Source organism: Paroedura picta, chromosome 11, assembly GCF_049243985.1.
Source record: "Paroedura picta isolate Pp20150507F chromosome 11, Ppicta_v3.0, whole genome shotgun sequence".
In the NCBI taxonomy this organism is placed as follows: Eukaryota; Metazoa; Chordata; class Lepidosauria; order Squamata; family Gekkonidae; genus Paroedura; species Paroedura picta.
Window position 1 is genome coordinate 16,066,657 of NC_135379.1, and position 24,119 is coordinate 16,090,775.

Genomic DNA, 24,119 nt, shown 5'->3' on the forward strand with positions numbered 1-24,119 from the left:
AGTACAGCAACGGTGGTCCTAGAAAAGAAAGCGCAGGCGGCGTTTTTGCCTATTTTATTGTGCTTGCGTGCATAGCGCGTACATGTGCGGCCACTCAGTTGCGCCTCAGCAGCAGAGGGCTGTTTGAACTGTTGTTGTTGTTATTATTATTATACTGTATTATTTTGCAACGCGGAGGCCTCGCTTCCCCCAGGTTCCCGGAATGCGCGGGAGGCGACGGCCACTATTGAGCCCTTTCCCCCCTCCCGACTTCCTCCGGCCTGCGGGAGGGTTTTGCCAGGCCTCTCCCAGGCTCAGCTTCTCGCGGTTGCTAGGCATCGTGACGTCGCCAAGAGACGACTGGTGATTGGCCAAGCCACAGGCCCCGCTCCTCGCGGTGGGAACTTCGGGGGGGCGGGGGCGGAGCGGAACCGGTGCTCTGTCCGGAGCATGCGCGGTGGGGGCCGCGTCCGCTTCGGCCACGTCTGCCGGGAGGGTGCTCGGCGCTGGCCAGCTGCAGTCATGGCGTGGCCGGTGACCGGGCTGCGGAGGTCCCCGTTGCTGTGGCTGCTCCTGCTGGCGCCGTCCGCCCTCGCCTGGGACAGCGGGGACTTGGAGCTCTTCGACTTGGTGGAGGAGATCCCGCAGAACTTCTACGCCTTCCTGGGAGTGGAGCAGGTGAGGAGCGCCGCGCGCGTGGCCGCGGAAAGGTGGCTGGCTCCCTCTCGCTTCCGGGTCTCGCTCCTTGGAGCGACTTTCCAGCGCTGGAGGTCTGGTCCGGTCTGTGCTGGAGCAGGAGCAGTCCCCTCAGACGAGAGCGTTCCTGAGCATGTGCAGATGCACTTCCCCATATGGGACTAGAGGGCATGGCTGCAGGTAGCCGGTGTAGAGCCTTTATAGGCACTGCCATTTGCTCCAGTGCTTACGGGTCTTTTGCTTCTGCCTTCCAACTCCCTCCACTCCAGTCTTGTCGCTTGTTGAATGCTGTGCTTCACGACGCTGCCTCTTATTCCGGGCTGTGGGTTCCTTGGCTCTCCCCCTTAAGCAGCTCCCGGCGTCTTCTTAGACTCTGTCACTTTATCTCTTCCAGAGGCATGCCTGCATGCAACTGTCACCCTCTGGTGTCATCCTGGACTAGCTCCTGGAGGATGCTTCCCTTGTGCTGAGACATCCAGCCCACCAAAATCGCAGCTAACCTGTCTCTTCTTGGGGGATGGCTCTTGGTTGCTTTCTGCACAGTCTTGCTTCCTGAGGGATGGTTTACCGTGACCATGTGCAGGTCTGCCTTTTCTTTTGTGGAAAAGTTAATGTGACACGTACTGATTTCCTTGTCATTGACGCATGTATAACTGCTGTTGGTAGTGTTTGTTTTTGTTTGGGGGCAGCTGCCGGTGAAACTGGCAGTTAAACTTTTAAAAAGTGGACTGCTTAACTAACCAGTACTGTAAGCTCTGGGTTGGTTTGGGCTTTTTAGGTGACTGTTTGAAAGGTATCTGATTTGAGCTGCTTTAACGCGGTGGCATATTTTGAAGAACAGCTGAAGTCCAATGATATTCAGCGGCATCAGTGTCTCACTGGTAAAATTAGACTACTGTGAACAAGTATGGGGAGCCAGGAGGGTCATTTAGCCTGGGACTCAAGCTAAAAGGGGCCCCAGATGTAGACATCTATAGTGTGTGATAAGTTTTAGTGTGTGATAAGTTTCAGTACTTGTTTTCATGTGCATTGTGCATCATATTTAATTTTTTTACTAAGGCTAAGGTCTGCAAAAGTTGGAAGTGACTTGGTCTTCTCTGAACATTTGAGTGTATCTGGGAAGGAACTATGACAATGTAGCTAGCATTTGTCTGTGAGCCAAATTCTGGTTTTATAATTGAGCTATAGTTGAAATACACCATAGTTTTCCATGATGTATGAACAGAGTCCCTACATCTTATGGAGTTATACTAGTTTCACACTGAAATGTGCACACCAGGAAATTCATAAAACTGTGTTCAGTTCTTGTTATGCTGACCATTATTTCCCTGTTCTCTAGTCCAGTTGCAGATCATAATCTAACTTAAAAAAATTAATTGATTTGGTCACTTGGCAATTTTCAAACATGTATTATATAGCTACTAACTTTTCATAAAACAATAAATCTTTTATTGAAGAAACCAACATTGGCTGGCATCCAGAGGACAACACAGGAAGTTTCTGTATGCACTCCAGCATTTATGGAACTTTTTATACCTCAGTCTTTATGTCATCTGTAAATCTGCTTCTAAATGGAATCTTTCTTATATCAAATGAAGCATGGGCCCTGGACTTGGTAGGAATCATGGAAGTGTGCAGAATCGGTCAGGACAGTGGGTCTCAACCTTCCTAATGCCGCGACTCTTTAATATAGTTCCTCATGTTGTGGTGACCTCTAACCATAAAATTGTGGAAGTGTTCTTTCACAGAAATTAAACCTAAACTGACCAATGGTGTGATCCATTGTTCATGATTGTATATAAATTGGGGTTTTTTCCGGGGTTTCTCAATTCAGTTCTGCCTCCTATCCCACCATGCTGATCTCACTCTTTTCCGCTGCTCCAGACAGGTGAACACATCTTGTTCTACCCAGCAAAGCTGTTCTGTAGATAGTGCCTCCCCCCCCCCTCCGCCAAGCTGCTTGCCCTGCCGCGACCCCTGTGAAAGGTCGTTCAACCCCCAAAGGGGTCCCGACCCCTGGGTTGAGAAACACTGGGTTAGGAACATGCATTGGAGCTTGGCTGTCTATACATTCAAATAGCACCTTCTGAAGAATTCTGTTGGTTCCGTTTGATTTCTAAGAGAACAGCATCTGCTACAGCAAGCAAAATGTTAACTATCCAGAAGGCACAAGCAGTATTTTAACTCCTCAGCATTGCTCAACTCTTGAATGTGGTCTGGACGACATGAAGTTGACCCTTCATTTGTAAGGATAATATTCTGAGTGCAGCAGTGTTCTACTGATGCATGGGAGGTCACCATGAGTTCAGAATGGATGTGCATGGGAGGGGGGACTTCTTCAGCAAGTTACATTCTTCTGCAGGAAATGGTGTTTCCTGGGGAGAAACATCGTGGGATAGAAAAGAAAGAAGTGAAAATAAGGCCTTAACTAGTTCTAATATAGAGTAGGCACTAGAAGAGGGGTATTCTTGAGGGGGTCTTTTCTCCATACACTGTTCTGGGGTGCCATTGAATGCTTTAATTAAGTTGACACTATAATTAAGTTGACAGGCATCACAAGTGTGGCGTACATGCACTTGGGTATGGTCACAGTGTTAACGGAAAAGTTATAGTTTGCCCTGAGTCTCAGGATGGATTACAAATAACATAATAAAACACTCTGAGGAAGTGTGCTTGCACTCGAAAGCTTACACCTTGAATAAATCTTTGTTGGTCTTAAAGGTGCTACTGGACTCGGATTTTGTTTTGTGGTGCTGCTTCGGCTACCCACTTGAATCTACAAATAACATAGATATAGATTCAGGTGAGTAGCCGTGTTAGTCTGAAGGCACCAAAGAAGAACAAAGGTGGCACTCTTAAGACCCAAGAGAAAGAAACAAAATGGTGGAAAAGGAATGCTTAAATGCTTTGTGTTCCGCTTTGTCTGAGGGAATTTCCTTTTCGCTACTTTTTCAATTCCTTCCCATACCACACTTGAAACAGAGTGACTTTTTCCCCCTTTTGCGCCATTTGTTTCTTTCTCTTCAATTTGCATTGCTGTGGCCCCTGTTCTTTCTCAACCTTAAGACCAACAGAGTTTTATTCAAGGTGTAAGCTTTCTTCTGCACACCCAAACCTGTCGCAGTTCAAGTGCCTTTGCACGGTGGATCACATCCATGAGTCAGCGATTGCAATGCTAGAGATACCTTTTTATTTTTTCCATTTCATAGCATACGGCCCCTGGAAAGACGTCATTCTAATTCTCTCTGATTCCTGAGGAAATGTTTAATTGTATCTGAATAAGTGTGCATGCACACAAAGGTTTGTTGGTTTTAAAGGCGTATCTGCTCAGACTTTATAATTCTCAATGTTATAGTTTTGTTTAGAAGCCCAAGCTCCTGATGCCAGTGCTCTCCCTTTGTTTTCTGCAGCCCCATCAGTGGGAAATAGTTACAGTGTAAACTTGGATCATTAGCACTGAATGTTTCCAAAATGTGGGTAAATTTTGCTGCAAATATTCCTGTTAACTGCAAATTATGGTGTGACATTAAGCTAGGCAAATGTTGAAATGTAAAATCCAGCTGTTCCTATTCTTAATTGCCATCTTGCTACTCTTGATTCTGAGCCGGGATACGAGATAGTAAAATTAGGCAATTAATCTTTTATAGGAGAAATTGAAAATAAATGACATACTTGTAAGTCATGTCTGTTTTTAAATGTATTTAATAAGTTGCACAATTTAAATGTGGTATAAAGTTGATGGTTTATGAGTCTAGCTCTAGAAGTCTTTGTTTCATTTGCCTAGGAAAAGGGCTTTTGAGATAAGTAGATATTACCTTGCTGCCCTTTCCAACAATCCTTAAGAGGATTTTGTAATGTACTTGCATGGCAAATTTTAAGGGATGTTTTCAAATGTGAATACATTCAATTATAGAATGAAATCATGAAATATGATCTTTTTATGTAGTAAAATAGATAAAAAGTCAGGGGGCACCAGAACAGGGGGCACTACTGAGACACTGGTTGCATTCAGATGGATGTGGCTGGTGACATTTGGTCTAACGTTAGGCCTAGTCTTGAGGTTTGTAAACTCCATCCCTCTCTCTTCCTTCCTGTGCATGTTGAGATTAAAGATTTCCTGGTTTAAAGGTAACTGCACATTTATTTCTTACTACCAGTCGGAATTAACACGGGGTTGTTTGTGAGGACACGATGACAGCTGTTAAGATAAACCCATGCTAAACAGGGAATTTGATTCTCATTGTGCTGGAGTGGCTAAGAGTGTCAGGCTAGCAACATGTCTTCTGGTCAAGCTTGGTTTCTGGTGCAGTGTGTCCTTGTTGCCTGTAGTAGGGCATGCACATAGAAGCTGTTCAGTATGACACACATCCTGAAAGGTTGTACGGGAGTGATGAATTTCTCCGGTTCCTGTCCACTCATCTACTGTTCTTGCAGATTTCACCTGAATTCCTGAGCTTCTACTAATTTTATATGTAATATTTTTGCTCCTGTCAGACTTCCGTTATTGACCACTTGTTAGCTGCCTTGTAGACCTTCAGTTGAAAGGTCTGAATCAGGGGTAGTCAAACTGCGGCCCTCCAGATGTCCATGGACTACAATTCCCAGGAGCCCCCTGCCAGCGAATGCTGGCAGGGGGCTCCTGGGAATTGTAGTCCATGGACATCTGGAGGGCCGCAGTTTGATTACCCCTGGACTCTGAATAATGAATAAAAGCCCCCCCCCCTTTGGGACTCCCCCCATCTTATGGAAAGAGGAATAAGTTTTCCCCATAGAAGCAAACAGGAGCCATTACAAAAATATATTTATTTATTGGATTTATATACAGTTCTTCCCTGTATGATGGCTTGGAGCAGTTTATACAATAAATAATACAGATAAAACCAATACCTTTCCTCCATTCCCTGGATTCCGTTTGCCAGGCTAATTGGACTGGGAGGATCTAAAATGGGGGGGGGGGAGAGATAGAAGCTAAGGAAGAGGTCCATATCATTACCAGACAGCCATTTTGAGGCCCTGTGGAATTTTAACAGCTCCAGCAAGGCCTGAATTTCAACTGGCATCCCATTCCACCAGGTCAGAGACAGGGCTGGAAAAACCTTGGCTCTGGTCAAGGTCATAAACCAAATATACAGTGGAACAGTGTTGAAAAATACTGAGTACATAAAACAAACAAGCACTGTCAAATATCCAAGCAGCTCTGTTGGCACGCAATCACAACATAAACTTATTAGTGCACTAAAAGCCTCACATTTTACATAAATGGGCTTTCTAATTCTATCTTCGTCCCAAAATATTTTAAAGTGCGCAGGGCATCCAATAGCTTGAAAAATCTGCAGGCAGAGTCATTAGAATGAAAACCAAAAGGCACTGTCTCTTCTAGTTTGACTTTCATGTTTTCAGAACGATGTAAATCATGTAGCTCTTCCTCCTTCATAACATTATGTTCCACAGGCAGACAACAACCTGGTGCACTCTTGTTGAAACTATGTCCTGTCCCTTATTTCTTGCAGTATGTTCGAATGCCTCAACAGAAGAAGCTAAAATGCATATAAAATTCCAACAATATTCCAGAGAAAAACATGCAACATTCAACAGCATGCTTTCATCCAGGATAAGAAAATATAATAAACAAGCAAGAAAGCCCATTGCAATCAGGAATGCAATGGGCACTAGGACCCAGGGGACACCGAGAGGTGCAGATCTTAAGGGTCAATACCAAAACCTTGAATCTGATCTGAAATTCCACTGATAGCCAGGGCAGTTGCTGGAGCTTGGTCTGTTTAGCCTGGAGAAAAATGACTAAGAGGTGATATGATAACCACCTTCTGATACTTGAAGGGCTGTCATATAGATGGAGCAGAGTTGTTTTCTGTTGCCCCAGAGGGTTGGACCAGAACCAGTGGGTTGAAATTAACTCAAAATAATTTCTGACTAAACATCTGGAAAAAGTTTCTGACAGAGCGGTTCCTCAGTGGAACAGGCTTCCTCGGGAGTTGGTGGGTTCTCCTTCTTTTGGAAGTTTTTAAGCAGAGGCTAGATAGTCATCTGACAGAGATGCTGATTTTATGAACTCAGGCAGATTGTGAATGGGTGGGCAGGAAGGGATGTGCCAGTGTTTGTCTTTTGTGGTCCTTCCTTGCATACCCAGGGAATGGCTGATTGCCACTGTGGGATTGGAGGTGAATTTCCTCCAGACCAGGCTGGATTCTAGAGATTTTTAGTGTGTGGGGGGAGATCACTTGGGCATGAAATTGGGGTCGCTGTGGGTAGGAAGGTAGTTGTGAGTTCCTGCATCGTGCATGGGGTTGGACTAGATGACCCTCTATGAAGATGTAATTTCCAGGTCAGGGAAGCCTCATGGAGAGCAAATTACAAGGATCCAGCATGGAGGTGACTGTTGCATGGATCACTGTGGCAAGGTCTCCCGCGGCATAGTGTTACATGATCCTGCCACGCTCTGTTGCTGATGGTACATGGTCTTGCCTCTGCAAAGGTAGAGAGGGGATGTGTGCAACTTGCACTCTTGCATTTCACCTTCTTCTACATGTTTCTTCAAAAGCCTACCTCCTACGACTGCCACTCATCTGCCCAACCCACTGGGTCCCAGTAAGAGTTGAGCTGAGGCTCTTACAGTCCCATCGTTCTCTAATATTATTGTCATTATCATGTTAAGGTTATTGTTGTTATAATGTTATCGCTGTTATCACATGTTGTTACCATATGTTATCTGTATCTTTCTCCTGTTTCCTGTAAACCGCCCTGAGCCTTCAGGGAGGGTGGTATATAAATATAAATAAATAAATAAAATATACAGCCACGTTATTTCTCTTAATCACAGGTGTTTCACGAGGGTACTGTGGCAGGTTGATAGAAATACATTCTATTAAGTCCAGTTTCTTAAAACTGTTTATATCCCATCTTCTCTAAACTACAAACAGAATTTCCTTTGCAACTTTTACACTTCCCATCTGTGAAATCGTTTTGTTACCTGAGGGCTACAGGGGAGTGATATTGAACGAATTGTATGGGCTGAAATGCAAGTTTTGGACTCACTGAAGTAAAACTGCTGGTCAGTTTTGAAAGAAAATTCACGCAAGTTGTTGTTTAATCCAGAATATGACATGTTGCTGGCATGTGCTAAGGCTGTCATTATTGCAGTTTTTCAATGATTTCCTCTCTGATTGCACATAATTGACATTTTTAACAACTCTTTTAAGAGTACTTAATAACCTGATGACAAAAGCCCCTAAACAGATGTCCAGAAGAGGGAAGAACAGTCCTTATATGGAATCTACATTGGGCGAACAAAAAGAGACCACTGTATATTTGAAATTTGGATAGTACAGTCTGATTTATAAATCTCATACTTAACCTGCACATATAACTAGTCCATCCCCCAAAAATACTAAACATCTTACTCCCTTCCCCCCTTATTGGAGCTCAATCAGCAGGATCAAGCAGTTCTTGAGGATACTGAATAACCTTTAAGCGAAATGAGGCATAAGTACCAATTAGCTGAAACTTCCTCAGTCTCCAGCTGATGTTTACATTGTATGAAATTTTAACCCTTCTTCTTGAGGTGTGGAGTAAAAAAAGTCCATGTTTTGTTTCTGCATTCCTAGTTTTAGAAAAGGCTCTGGGTCGTGCTTCGGTTTCTGCTAGTCTGGGTTTTTAGGTGACCAGAATGCTTTTTATATGTGAAATATAAATTGCATTGCTTGCCACCTCCCTTGTGTAATGTTTGTGAATCATTCGGAATCTGATCATTCCTTATAGGGAAAGAGGCATTTGTAATGCAAATACTCATTTTTGAAGAGATCTTGCACAGCTGGGTTCAACAGCAGTTGAGGTTAAAGCGATATGAAGATGTGTTTGAAGCGGCTCATCCCTGTCGGTGTAGTGGAAAATGCTGTCGTCACAACGGATTTATGGCGACCCTGTAGGCCAGGGGTAGTCAAACTGCGGCCCTCCAGATGTCCATGGACCACAATTCCCAGAAGCCCCTGCCAGCGAATGCTGGCAGGGGCTTCTGGGAATTGTAGTCCATGGACACCTGGAGGGCCGCAGTTTGACTACCCCTGCTGTAGGCTTTACAAGGCAAGAGATGTTCCAAGGTGGTTTGCTACTGCCTGACTCTGTACAGCAGCCCTAAATTCCCTTGGTGGTGTCTCATCTAAGTACTAACCAGATCCAACACTCTTCACTTCAGGGTAGGGTTGTGTCCAAAGCAGCCGTGGTGCGGCACTCTGTGCCTGCGTGCGTATGCCAAGTCATGTGACGCCACCTGCACCGCCCCTCTCCCCTGCGCCGCGTCGCTGGCCGCTTCAGGCATGCATGGCTGCTTCGGCAGCCGAAGTACACAACCCTAGGCTCTGAGGATGTCAGGCTAGCCTGTGAACTATCCCGGTCAGAGTGTGTACGTATGATCTGTTATGTAACGTCAGGATAAGAGGGCAAGTTGATTGAATTGTACATGTGGTACACATTTTCTATAAGTATATTTGTAGGTTTTGTGCCTCATTTGTTTCTTTTGACTACTTTAGAATATGGGGAGCTTCCAAAGGGAGGGATGCTAGATCTGGATGTGTTGAGAGCCAGTGTGGTGTGGAGCAGGGGCAGTCAACCTGTGGTCTTCCAGATGTTCATAGACCACAATTCCCATGAACCCCTGCCAGTGTTTGCTGGCAGGGGCTCATGGGAATTGTAGTCCATGAACATCTGGAGGACCACAGGTTGACTATCCCTGGTGTAGAGGTTAAGAGTGGCTGACTCTGATCTGGAGAACCGGGTTTGCTTCCCCACTCCTCCATGTGCAGCCAGCTTGGTGATTTTGGGCTAATCTAGCAGAGCAATTCTGCTAGAGCTGTCTCAACCCCACCTACCTCATAAAGTGTCTGTCATGGGGAGAGGAAGGGAAAGGTGTTTGTGAGCTGTTCTGGGTTTCCTTCAGGTAGTGAAAAGCAAGGCCTAAAAAAACAGCTCTTCTCTTCTTCTTGATTCAGTCTATCTGATATTGGGGAACCACAGGAGTGCTCTGTGTGACTCCAGCTGCCTGTTGTTGCTAGTTCCATCAACATCTGGTGACAGAGGTGATCTACCAGGATCAGGAAGGCTGGTGTAGTCTAAAACAGAAACACTTTGCTGGCAATCCACACCTTTCTCAAGTAGCTGTGTTCCCCCTCCAACTCCTCCATTTTTTGCAAAGTTTTACAGAGCTAAATCAGCTTTAAGGCAAGCTGTTCTTTAGGCATTCAGTTGCAAACAACACACATAAAACACAGACACATAAAACAGTTAAAACAATTGTACAAAACATTATAATTGTTATACACACACACACACACACACACACATATATATATATATATATATATATATATATATATATATATATATATATATATATATAATTATTATAATATATAATAATAAAACACAAAAACAGGAGGGAGGGCTGATAAGAGTTAGAGGGGGAAAGCTGAAGGACAAACACGTCTTAACCCTCTGGCTGAAGACAGCAATAGAGGGCGATAGGTGAGTCTCCTTGGAGGAGAGCGCTATGACCAGGAAGGGCCTTTCTCAGATTGCCGCCCATCTAGCATCAGATGGTGGCGGCATCTAAACTAGGGCCTCTGAAGATGACTGGAGTGGTCAGATAGGCTCATGAGAATAGGTGGCCTGTCAGGTAGGCTGTCCCCACGCTGTATAGCAGGGGTGGCCAAACTGTGGCTCTCCAGATGTGCTGGTCGGGGCTCATGGAAATTGTAGTTCATGAACATCTGGCGAGCCACAGTTTGGCCACCCCTGCTATACAGGGTTTTGAAGAATAGCGTAAAAGAAGAAAGACATTATGACCTGTTTTTCCTCCCTTCCCGTGAGCAGGTATGACTTTGCCGCTCAGTTTCCAGTGGCGTTGTCTATTGCTGATTTGGCAGGGTGAGTGTAAATTTAATAGAAACCCTGCAAGGCTGCTAAGAAATAATTGTTTCCAATTCTGTTTTTCCCTTTTAAATATTTTCGTGTTTCCCTCTTGAGACTGTCTGTTCTCTCCACTAGGCCCACTTTGGGCTGTCCTTGAATCTTCGAGCTTCCTGTGCAGACTGTACACTAAATGAGCCGTAGAGGCTGAGTTTTTCACACAGTTCTTACCTGAGCACAATTATGTCAGGTAGACTTTGTAGACTAGGGAAGGTTAAGAGCCCCCTGCCCATCTTATCCCTGCATGGTATCAGCATGGTAGGATCTGCCCCGTTCTGCTCTTTATGGCTCAACATGAGTTCATTCATCCCCCCTTCCCCTTTGAGCACTTAATCTGGCATGTGGTCAGTTCAAAAGAAGCATGACTAAAACCTGAACTTCTGCCTGGTCCTGAACTGTGGCCTGTGATCAGGTTTACAGCCTGGATGTAATCTCCTGACCTAGTTTGTCCTCTCCCCCCTACGTCTATTCTGTTGCTTCGTTCTGCTGCTACTTCATGTTGACCTTAAGCTTTTTTTAAAAAATTGCGCTCAGTAGACATTATTAACCGTCAGAATGGTCCTACATCTTCGTAGCGTGTCAGAGGCCTATAATAAATATACACTTAATAGCCATTACTGCTGGTTCTATATTCCCTGCATTAAGCCAGTGCTCAACTCCGGCTTCTGCGATTGGTATAACTTCACAACATCTGATGTCTGTGATTTCCACCAGTTGGGGCTAGGCGAGAAAGCGATAGCAGACACAGGACTGGTTGCCTAGCAACTGCCTAAATGGTTCCTCTCATTTCACCCTTGTGTGCTTATGCTTGTTGAGTGTTGTGAGCGTGAGCCAAGGTCCAAACTGCAGCAGTGGTGGCAGCTTGGGAGCAAGGCTTACTCAAGTTGGCAGCTTGCAATCCCTGCGGGATCCTATAGCCTCTAGAGGGCTGCTTTATCCCTCGTGGAACTAAAGGTCTTAACAGCACTGCCATGTCTTATCTCTGTATCAGTTGCGCTTTGCGTGTTTTCCTGGCTGCCTAAAGCAGGGGTAGTCAAACTGCGGCCCTCCAGATGTCCATGGACTACAATTCCCAGAAGCCCCTGCCAGCATTCGCTGGCAGGGGCTTCCGGGAATTGTAGTCCATGGGCATCTGGAGGGCCGCAGTTTGACTACCCCTGGCCTAAAGTGTCGTTGTCCGACCAATGCCCAATGTGACAATTCTTACTCTAGAACGGTTCATCATCCTACATGGGGATACTCTTGGCTAATGATGAGCATAAATGTATTCTTAATCAGTTTTAAACTTCTCTCTCCTGAGTCGTAATGAAGCGTGTTTAGTCCCATCCTATTTCATTTAGAATACTTCTGTGCCGACTCTTCAGAGTCCTCCTCGAGGTGGGCTTCTCTTGGCTTTCAGTATGTTTTAGTCATCACGACACATTGAACCTGACGTTTCCCCAAAGACCTTTCCATCTTGGAAAGCTTTCCATAATCAAAGGGCCTTGGTGAGTGTTTGGCCGTGGCAGCTAAGCTGAAAGCTGCATTTGGGGATGTGCACATTTTCACGTGGCTTTGGTAGCTTGTGATGAGGTTCGGAGGCCGTTAGGGATAGTGACGTGTTTTGTGGGAGTCTTGAACCTACTTTCAGATTGGGGGATGAGCCCTTCCCCGTTCCGGAGGTCCAGGCTTCATAGAGCAGCGGGGACTCATCTCTGCATTTTTGCTGAGCTCACTGCTGGCAACATGCCTCCCCTCCACTTTCGTGCTTCTTACATCAAGTGCCTACTGGATGAGAATCCTGTTGGGACTCCCTCCAGCCTGACAATTCTTCCTCTCCCCAGCAGCTGAACCACAACTCATCAACTGAGCCATGGGTGAGTTATTAAAGAGGGGGAGTCCTGCTAAAGGGCTGAGGGGGGGTATGCTGGGGTTTACGACTATTGTTTTGAAAGCTCTCCTAAACTCCACCCCTTTCCTGGATTGGCTGTGGGCAGACATTTCACACAGAGGCTCTGTTTCCCCTCTAAGTCAGAGCAAAGGAAGGTTTGTTTTTTGCTTCGAGCCTCAAGAGTTATGCTCAGAAATATCACAATATCACGTGGAAGCTCCTTAGAACAGGGAGGGCATGCTTTGTTCCACGTGGGGGGAAATCCCTGTGTTGGAGCCACCTTGGTCAATGTATTTTGTGGATTGGTGGCAATCTTTTGAGTGTGAGGCATTTTAACTCTACTAAGAGTGAATTTGCACAGAATATGGCTGCACGATTTCAAAAAGTTTGTCATATTTTCATATAATTGCCACCTGTACTTTTCTAAACCAATAGGTATTTCCCCTCGTCCGGATGCACTGATGGGCAATTTGTGTGCAGAATCTACGTTCTGTGTTCGTATGAAGAACCTGTGCACAAATACGTGTTGCGTCTCTGAGGCAGCTGCGACTGCATGCAAGAGCCCTCTTAGGAAGTCAGTGCTTGCCCCAATCAGCTCTTTGGTAGAAGGGATGGATAGAACAGATTCATTTTATTACTGAGCTCAGCAAGTCCGAGGCGCCTTGTTGCCATGGCTGTCATCGTGACACCTAATATTTCCAGCAGCGGATTTATAGTAATGTCTTTTGCTGATCCTCAGTAGACCTACGTTTCTGAATATTTCACACTGGAAGATGAATTAATTTTTTAAACAGCTGCTTTCTATACTGGCTTCTATATTCAATTAAATGGATCTTTTCAGAGCAATAATGAAATTATAAGAAAACGGGAAAAGTCCAGGTTAGGGTTAGAGGTTAGCTTTTGGTTGAAGTGATTAAAATTAGGGTTTATTTCAGTGCTTTATGAGAAATAGTGAAGACGTCAGGATTGGGTTATGTGGTAGCGATAGCTAATAAATATGGTCATTAAAAATAATACCTAAATGTTGAAAAATGGCTCAAGCTCATAAAGGTTTGTGCTAGCTTACAGAACGATTTTTAAAAAGTTTTTGCCTTTCTCCCTCCTCCCCGGGGCGGGCGGGGGGGGGGCTTTTTGTGTTATTCTCACCAAAAAATTCAGAAATGTGGTGGTGGGGATCCTATGAAATGTTTTCTCTTCAGAATGAGTGAAATGCTTTTAAAGACTAAATCCCCAATGGAGAACTTTTTCAACCTTTTCCATGGAAAAAATGGAAAATTTGGGAGAACACTGAAAAAAGCTCCTGTAATTTCCCCATTTTTGGAATGAATAAACATTTTTTAAAGACAATTTTTTTGCATTCAAAACATGATAATTTTAATGTTAAACTATAGCATTAAATAATTCCAATATATATAATAGACATATGCAACATTTTCAAGAATGTGGTTTTGTTTAAATGTAAATATTGTTGATAATTAATACGCTTGAATGTCGTTAATACACTATTAAGAAGTTCATTATTTTCAATAGATATCCAAATATGCTGGAAAACTTAGTCTGATGAGTGCTTGCACTCAAATGCTCACGCCTTGAGTAAATCTTTGTTGGTCTTAAAGGTGCCCCTGGACTCTGATTTTAAATATGCTGGATGTCTTTCTTACCTGTTGCCAGAGTTTTTAATGCAAATACCCATTGTTTGTTTGTTTGTTTTATTAAATTTCATAAATATGCCAAATAGTACAATTTTAGGTGCTAAAAGGTTATAAATGATGGCATTTTATGTTTAGGTAGGAAATAAGAATTGCATGTATTTCAGTCCCACCCACCCCCAAAAAAAGAAGAAGAAGAAGAAAAGAAAAGAAAAGATTTCTAGCTTCACAGTAGTGACTTGGCCAAATGCACTCTAATCATGAAGCGAACTAAATTTGCTTAGGACCTAGGATGGTTGCAGGCACTTTCTGTACTGATTAAATGCTTATACAAAATGTTTTCTTTAAAAGCCTCTGCTGCTCTCCCCACTGAGAGAAATGGAGTTCAAGGCAGTGTAGCGATTCATCAACACAAAATGGGGAGAAATCCGCATTTGCTGATAACTGAATTTCTTAATAGTGTTTTTTAAATGGATTTTTCTTCTGTCAAATGCTAGGGAAAGTTGCAGCAATAAAACAACAACAAAACAGCGTTTTAAAGTAAGTATGAAATGCTGTGGCACACTACAGTCTTGAATCTCTTTTAATCTGCTTTCTTAGCCCCACTTGGACCTAGGCATTTATTACTCATTGGTAGCTTGGTGCAGCATCTGTTGTATTGACCTCAATTAAGATGTCAGCTCATCATTTGTCATCTACGAAGAATATATGTAAGATCGGGGCTTTGCTGCCTCTTAGGTAATCAAGCTGGAGAAGAAAGTGAGACTTTTCTGCAAAGAGTCTCCTGTATGGAATTGTTTCACCTTGCCTCTTCTTTCTGGGAGGCTCCTCATTCTTACCTTTTTGCCGAGAACAGCACAGTAAAAATGTTACATATGGACATGCACATGGCTTATGACCTTGTTGGCCAAGTATTTCTGACAGTACCCAATGTTCAATTGTGTGCATCTGCTGGGCAATTGTTTTCATCATGTTTAGTTAAAAAGAATGTTTTTTTTTCTTTTCCTTCCCCCTCATTGTGTGGTAACTTTTACAAAAGCAAAAGTGAAATATACATAAATTACATGATTTCCCTAACTCCATGTTTTCTCTGGGAACTATTCCCTAGACCCCTAGAAATGTATTTATTTACATATGAAATGTATACTCTGCCTTCCTAATGAAAGATATCAGTCATATTGCAAGATAATGGTTAAAATTAAGGACAAAATTTAAATAACTGATAACGCAAAAGGTAAAAACAGGATACACCTCAAACAATCCGCACACAGTTAAATCTAGAGACAAAACTATCTGTCCATTTGTAGTAAAATCATTAGGACCCAGTGGTCAGTGGTAGGAAGAAAATAGAAATTTAAAGCAACATCTGATCTAGAAATAAATAATTGATTAGCCTCCCTCTCCCCAAGGAATAGTTTTAACAAGGATCAAGAAGCAAGGGGGAGTGACAGATCTCCGGGGGTGAGAATTTGTGGGGGCGAACTGTGAGTTTTGCCTGACGTACATCAACTCTGGTAGTAAAGGACTACAGATCTAGGGAGGAGGTGGGCCTCTGGGTCAATGGCAGAATATCTGGTTGCATCCACAAGATCCCAGTTTCAATCCCAGGCATCTCAGAGGATCAGGTAATAGGTGACCTTGATGGGCCAGTGGACTGTTCAGTATAAGACAGCATCAAGTGGTCTCAAATGGCTCATCTTGGTCTCAGTGTCACCCCCTTTGAAGTCTTGAATTATCAAAACTGGCACCTTGAATTAGAAGTGCAACCAGATTGGCAACCAGTGGAGTTAGCATTGCACTGCTGCTCTATAACCTCCTTAATGGGCTACTATTTGAGTATGTTTTTGTACTAATTGAAGTTTCTGGACATTCCTCAAAGGTAGCCCTACCCTGAGCTCAATACGACAATCCATTTTGAATATTCAGGATTGTGATTCGATCAGCCTTTTCTGGAAATGGCTGCAGACAGTGAATTATCCTTATCAGATGGTGTATTTTAGAACACCTCTCTAAAATCACATGGATTGACTTAATTTTGGTGGACAAAGAGATGGGTATTTAAATTGCTTGCTTTGGAACAAGGTTTCGGTTTATTCTCACCTTCTTTAACCATTCCTTGTGGAGTAAAGGTAAAGGTAAAGGTATCCCCTGTGCAAGCACCGAGTCATGTCTGACCCTTGGGGTGACGCCCTCTAGCGTTTTCATGGCAGACTCAATACGGGGTGGTTTGTGTAGACAAATAGAGGTGAGGAAAGTTTAGATTTCTATTCCAGCAAGTTAATTACAGTCCTTCATATCAAAAAGTGCATTTGCTGGCAGGGGCTCATGGGAATTGTAGCCCATGGACATCTGGAGGGCCACAGTTTGCCCACCCCTGCTCTACATAATGTGATAAAGTTTACTGCTCCTTTTATATAGATTGGGAAATAAGTATAGTTGGTTACAGGCTTCTATGAACATACAGCTGATCAGGAATTGCAGCCAGCCAGGTTTGCCCTGATAGATGCTAAGATTGTCTCTTCTGCCTTTTTGTGTGCACAATGATCTGCTGAATTTCACGGCTTTGCAAAGGAGCAAGCATAATGAAGAATGATAGTGCCCAAGAAGGTCAAGGATCTTTTCCCTTTCTTAGCAGAGTCTACATCATATAATGCTGTGTGCTAGATATCCTAGGTCTCACTGTGCAGTCAAATCTAATGTACTCACTCAGCTGCCTTCTGGCAGGGAAGGATTTTGCTTCCAAACCCCATCGCACATATGGTAGTCTCTGAAGGTTGGTGGATGCGGAAATTGAAGCAAATGTATCTTGAAATGCCCATGAATTGTAGACTAAACAGAAACACAGACCATCCTTCAGCAAAGAGAGGAGAGGTCTGTGCTGCAATGCTCACACATGTTCAGTGAAATTGGCATTTTTACAACCTCTGGGCCTTGGGAATATTAGAATGCCTATTTTGCTTATCACTACATTAGCACCGGTCAAGCTGAGAAACGCAATTTGTTTCATATGGTCAGATGAACCGGCTATCTCCTGAACGCTGTTTTGGCAGCTTGTGGGATTTTTATGGAAAGCTGCCAAACCTACCTTTAAAAACAGCTAATTAGTAATCTAGAGCTGTTGAACAAACAGCCTTCCTTGAACTTAAGAGTGTCCGTATCTTTTTCCCATTAGTCCGATTAGATCTGCCCTGACACTTTGACGGGAGAGTTTGCAGTTTTAACTTCAGTTTTGGCTTCTTACCACTTGATGGCAGTGAAGGAGCTGATGTTGCCAGGAGAGGTTCAGGGCAAGAAGCTGTTATGAATAACAAAATGGGAGGTACAAAGGAAGTTTCTGACACTTCAGTATTATTCCCATTTCTAGGCAATATTGCATGTGACATGAGGAGATTACAAGCCTCTAGGTGGAGCTTCAGCTCTTCCTAAGTGGGAGAGAGAAATGTTACCCAGGCTGGATAAAACTTCTGTCAGGTCTTATGGAAACAGGAGGGACCTAGTCCGAGCAGTACAATATCTGGAGATGGTTTTGAAATCAGACGTTGTGAGTATTGTTATGATTTAGATAAAAACTGCAAAATTTGCTAACAAAAGCAGGATCAGCGAAAGTAACACAAATGCAACGTGATTTTTATTGCTGCATCTTGTTTAGCACCAGTATGGCTATTGGCATCCTCCAAAATTGCTTCATCTTTTTTTTTAATGGAAGGCCCCCTTCCCCACTGCAAGTAAAATTATTCCCAAAGGCAATACTAGAAAGGTAACGGTTATGTAAAATTGTGGCTGAAAAAGCAACAGGTTTGATGGAGAAAAGTAACAAGCTAATTTGATTAAAAACCAAAGTTTGAAGGCAGCGTCTCTAGAGCATTGAATGGCATGGTTTGATAGGCATGGCTACAGAGTTTGGCATAGAACGGGTTAATGTGGCCCATGAGAAGGAGGCACTAGCTTGCCAAATTGCGTCAACAGGTTCAAACACTGAAATACCTGGGAGGGCTTATGTTAGTGTTAGTGAGGGGGCCTTAATTTGTCCCAAGTTAAATCTCCTCCATCTGTACTTGAAAGGATCAGATAGTTGGTGATGTGAAACTGGAGACCGGGGAGTAGACAGGATGGATGGCCTTTGATAGAGCAAGTGGTCTGATTTAATCTAAGGCACATCATTCATGTGTTTAAAGAGAGAACTTCAGAAAATAAAAGGTTATCTCAGGTCTGCTGTGGGGTTGCTGAGGAAGGAACACAATTGAAAAGCTTCCATTGTTCTTTCTTTTTTATGAGAAGGCCAAAAGTGCAACTTGATACCCGACCCAAAATCTTCCTGACTTTCCTACAAAGGATGCAGTGCAGGGGAGCATAAAATCAGGGCCTGAAACCTCTCCTCTTCCCCTCTCCCCCCTGTTGTTATAAGCATCCAGCTTGATGAAAAGTTCTGGATTATACAAAAAGCTTGCACAATATTTTGTACAATCCAAAATGTCCCCAAATGCTGCTCCTGTGAAATAGATGACCCCTCCCCCTGGAGTGGCTTAATGGAGATTCAGAGGTGTCCAATGGAAAGAGGATTGATAAAGACCACCCTTGCCCTTGCACCTGTGGAAATCTTGGTGGGATTCGATCCAGTACATGTTTTTTCTGTTTTGGAGGTTCGCTTTAGACCAATATGATAACTTTCACCCTTCTAACCATATACTTATGATTCCAGATGGTTTCCATTCTTCGACCGTGTGGCTATTTTTAGTTTTGAGACACATCTAGGACTAAAGCTTTTTACAATCATGACCCAGGCTGAAAAGTCAGCTTCTACCTGCAAGTCTTACAATGCTCCTGGAAGATACTCAAGTTTGGACTTCAGAGAATTTCTAGGGCAAGCAATTTCAGTAAATTGGAGGTTTATTGTCACCTCAAGGCAACAGCACCTTCCCATAGATTATCCTTGAGTTTATGCCAAGGGGGACTGTTTCTCAGATTTCATTCTCACCTTGCTGTTTTCATGTGATGGAGGATCCTCTGGAGCCAGTATGATCCATACTCCCCCAAGACCCATTTTCCTTTGTCGCCTGGTTATGCTTCCCACACTTGGCCCCTGCATCGCCATGAGCATTTAAATGTTCTGCAGGTGTAATGTATACTTTGTGCAAATGGTCTGTCTTTCATCTGTATTGCCGGCATGATCCATGTATGTGAATTAGGTGCCCTGTGAGAAGCAGAAATGGTAAGTCTCAGCAGGGTTTAAGTCAGGGGTTTAAGTCAGGGGTAGTCAAACTGCGGCCCTCCAGATGTCCATGGACTACAATTCCCAGGAGCCCCTGCCAGCGAATGCTGCGAATGCTGGCAGGGGCTCCTGGGAATTGTAGTCCATGGACATCTGGAGGGCCGCAGTTTGACTACCCCTGGTTTAAGTTCACAGCGAGTTCCGGTGGGCTCTGCCTACGTTGTTATCTTGGAGAGTCTCAACAAACTTAGGTTAACCGAAAACAATATAAATATTTTTTAAAATTTCAATTTCAATGTGTTTTTGATCAAAATGGGTTTGTCGCTCATTGATTCTAGAAGGGGCTTGATAGCAGAATTGCTGCTGGATTGATAGCCGGGGCCTCATAATATGTCAGACATAGTTTATTGCTGAGTTAGAATTCTGCCTTTGCGTGTCATCTGTATGATTGGCATGACAGTTGAACTGCCATGATCATGTGTAAATCTTCCCTAACTCTCCCCTGGGAAAGACACCTTCCTCCAGATTCACGCTGCAGGGTTTTTCTGGGAAGAGTTATATGGCTAATTTGTTCAGACTTGATTCTTCCACTTGCATGTGCTCCTCTTTATTAAAAAAAAAAGGTAAAGTAAAAGACGGCAAGTGAAGGAACACCTAAATGTTTGGGTTTTTATGGTTCCTGTGGACGGTGAGTCTGCACTAAGTGAAGCTGCTGAGTTTTTTGAATTGTATTGTAAAGTTAAAAGCATTCTGTGAGCAGCAGTTGTTATAATTGAACTGACCTTTGAGCAAATTTGGAAGTGTAGGTATTGGCAAAAGGCAAGCCCTTGCTATTCTGTTAGGAATTTTGACTTTGTACATGGATGTAAGGCCATGTTAGAGTGTGAATTCTGTACGCTTGCATGAAGACTGTTCAGTCATGAAGTTGAGTGTTGCCTCTCTGCTTTCCACACTTGTCTGTATTAGTCATTTTTTAAAAATTTCAAGACCCTTTCTGGAAATGTTGCATTCTTGGAGAAGATGAGCATATGACTAATTTTAATTAATGGTGGTCCGTGGCTGTTCTCTGGGCGCCTGCAGGCTATTTCAGCAAATATGTAACACTGGGAAGAGATCACAATACTACTTGTTCAGCAGTTTCGGGATAAATTATCGCTCTAAATCAAAACTGTTCAGAGATTGATATTTATGGCTGTGAAGTACTCCGTGCTGAAGGTAAAGGAAAGAAGGAAACATTTGAAGATGTATATAAAGTTAGCTGAAATGAACTGCCAGAAACTATTACTATTGCTTATGTCAAACAAAAAATGGTTTAAAATGTTTTTCCTATACATATAGCCAAAGCTGGGTACAAATGGAAAACAAAGGTCAAAATGGTATTGCAACCCAACAGCGCATTGTCTACCCCCAACCAGAACTAACTGGGGATATAACCAGCTGTTTGGCAGTTAATTGCTTGATCTATTTTTAATTGTTTAATGAATTTAACTGTGACTGTATTTTTAACAGTATTGCAAACTGCCCCAAGATGGCTGTGACAATAGGGGCAGCCTAAAAATCGAATAAATAAATAAGTGGGGCGTCAAAGCATCAAGTGGGGCGTCTAAACATCGAATAGCAATGACTGTATCTGAATTTCAACCATGTTGCCAAAAACTCACTGGGTAAACCAGTCCTAGGAGTTTTTGGGTCCATTCTGTACCCAATAAATATAGCGAAATGCTTACCTTATGAAGGCACCATAATTTTGGCATTTTGCACAACATTGCTGGTCTCCCCTGTCCATCCAGCAAACCTCAAGCAACATCCACCATTTTAAAGCACTAGTCGGGGAATTGCATAAAGTGGATTCCTCAGCCTAGGTAGGAAGAGCTACGGGAGAGCAACCATCAAGCCACACGATAAAGAAATGTATGGAGGCAAAGAAGTGCTATCTCCACCTCCAATGTCCCACTCTTGCACCCGCCTCCCTTCTCCCAGGGACTTTTTTTTTAGAGCAAACTTCCTGGAGCAACGTTCCAGGCATTCAATCATGTGGGCAAAACTAAAAAGAATTTCCCCCCAAAGTTGTCACACAAAGCAAGCCTCTCTACACCCCCCCCCCCCAAATCAGGAACGAGATTAATTTTTTTAAGATTCCAGACTCGTGATTCCATAAGGGGTGGCATTATAAAAAGCAATGAATCTATTATTAGATGCATAGGTGTTTCAATAGAGAAATTTTACTTTAAAAAATATTAGCGGGCATCTCAGGCCCTTTAAAATATTGCAAAAGGGAATTGGCTGCCTGGCTTGATTGACAGGCAGAAGAGAATCACATGTAAAGCCCATTGCTCTCTTGTGCCATTTCAAGCAGTGCTTGTGGAGTGTACGAAGTGTGAGAAGGCGGCAGGTGGAAGCAAGAGAGCCAGTAGATGAGGAATGTCTGGAGGCGTGATAATTTTTAGTGCTATGCCATTTTGCTGGTGTAACTCTATTTTTTTCAGTGTGCAGAAATGCCCTTTATCTTGTCTTTAGGAAGTGGTGCTTAGATCTGGCAAGAAATTAGTGAATTCACCTATAGAATTTGGTCTTACAAATATCCTGCTGTGTGCTGATGCCAGGACCAGCTGCCCTTTTAGGAAACAAATTGGATGGCATGAACATACTCATGCAGTGGCATCAAACCATGTGAATAGATTTTACATGCTAGTGGAACACCAGTGGAGTAAATTAGGCAGCTAATTCAATATGTAAATTGATTCTTGACCAAAGGGTGTCTTTGTTTTTGAAATCACACAGTGTTTGAAACACCATAATTCTTTGTGTTCAAGAGAAAGTTGCCATCAAGATTTCTGGATTTTGTTGTGAATTTCTGAACCATGTTGCAAGATAGTATTACTAGGAAGAAAACTAGCATCATTTAGGGCCACCCAATTCTAGGCAGTCTACCTTGCCTCTGAACTGAGGTTGTCCTTAACTATCAAGAAAGTGCCCCAGTTTGTATATCCATTGGGAATGGGCTGTGAAAATGAGAGCTGGAGGAGTGTTGTGAAGTCCCACTACATTCTCTGTATGGATGTCCTGTTCACGTACCGTCTTGTCTTCCCCTCTTCCATTTTTAGCAGTAGAAATGGCAGGCAGAATGCCCACTTGCAAGACCAAGTCACATTGGTAATGCCCTTTCTTTCTTGCCAGATGTAAGCACCACTTCCTAAAGACAAGAAGACAAAATACACATATTCCTAGGACTGCTTTCACTGTCATGGTGTAATACTCTGGAGAATCAGGCTTGATTTATATGAAGCTTGCTTAGGTGACCTTGGACCAGTCATGGTTCTCTCAGAATTCTCTCAGCCCCGCCTTACCTCACAATGTGCCTATTGTGGGAAGAGGAAGGGAAGACAATTGTAAGCCACTTTGAGACTCCCCCAGAAGTGATGTGATCATGGGAAGCATATTTTAAAATTTTGTGAAACATGTATTGAGTGATATAACTGTTCATGGTTATGTCGACCTGCTCTCTCCTCTCCAATGGCCTTTCCCTTTCCCCTCCATTGGCCATTTGGAGAGGAAGGAGCAGGTTGACATAACCACATACAGTTATATCACTCAATACATGTTTCACAATTTTTAAAAAAATATATAAAAATGAATTAACTACCACCCATTCCAGTAATTCTTCCAGGGCTGTCAAGAAACCCTCAGGTTTCATGAAATCGTGGTTGAGAAAGCCTGCCTTAGGGTATAGAGAAGCAGAGTATAAAAACCAACTCCTGGCTTCTTCTTTATGATTGCCTGAAGGCAACAGCTCTTGCTGCTTGGTGGAAGACAGGGGCTTAATGAACTTCATCATCATGCTTTCTGTGTTCTCTGCTGCAGAATGCATGTTGGGAATCTAGCATGAAAACTGTGGTCCTTCTGTGCTTGTATTCTTTGTGCTTTCTGTGCTTGTATTCTGGATGTTGGCAGGGAAACATGTCTGAAGCTTAAAATGGGAGAAAAGAAAAATATATTTATGACCTTGACTTCTGGAAAACTTTTGGTTTTATTTAGTTTTGGATCAGATGGAGAAACCTCCCTTCTTCTAAAAGGGAACTTGCCTTGTTGCTGTGGAACATCCTAGCCATGTGTCCTGGCCACACAGTTCACTATGCCCTGGCCAGTTACAGGAACAATATTGGTCACCTTTTCCATCTGCCAAAGATTGCCCCGGTAGCTGCACATGCCTGTATGTCTATGCCTGTGCTTGCTCAGGGGTCACGTTCATTTGTACCGTTGTGTTACTTGGTGGATGGAAGAGGTATCTATGACATGGTGATTGTGGTATGCTAATGGATACCGTGGCTGCTTCTGGTTATTTTACATATTTATGGGGTGATATGACCATATATGGTCACAATTACCCCCCTTCCAAAATGGCCAATGATGGGCCTGGAGGCGGTCAGGAGGGGTTCCAGGTGGGCATGTACACAGCTTAGCTTCCCAACCATATTCTTCATGATGGTGCCCCTTCTGGAGTTTCTCAAAGCCTAAGGAATGTTTCGGGGGGTTCTCAATTACCTAACCCATCATTGGCTTGCCCCTGTTTTCCTTATAATGTGAATGGGGGGATTGAGTAACAACTTACTTGCGGTGACCCAGTAGGTTGTTCAAGGCAAGAGACATCCAGCGATAGCGTCCCATTGCCTTCCTCTGTATAGCAGCCTTTGGCAGTTTTCTGTCCAAGTATTAACTGGGGCTGATCCAGCTTAGCTTC

General features: G+C 43.4%; 1 protein-coding gene across 2 annotated transcripts in view; it reads left to right on the forward strand.

Moving 5' to 3' along the window:
• Window positions 1-391: 391 nt before the first annotated feature.
• Window positions 392-24,119, forward strand: part of DNAJC1 (DnaJ heat shock protein family (Hsp40) member C1) — a 95,736-nt gene continuing 72,008 nt past the window's right edge. For both annotated transcript variants that reach the window (XM_077303187.1, XM_077303188.1), the window contains exon 1: window positions 392-657. In XM_077303187.1, the coding sequence (XP_077159302.1) occupies window positions 430-657 (228 nt within the window). In that variant the 5' untranslated portion in view covers window positions 392-429. The remainder of the gene's footprint in view (window positions 658-24,119) is intronic.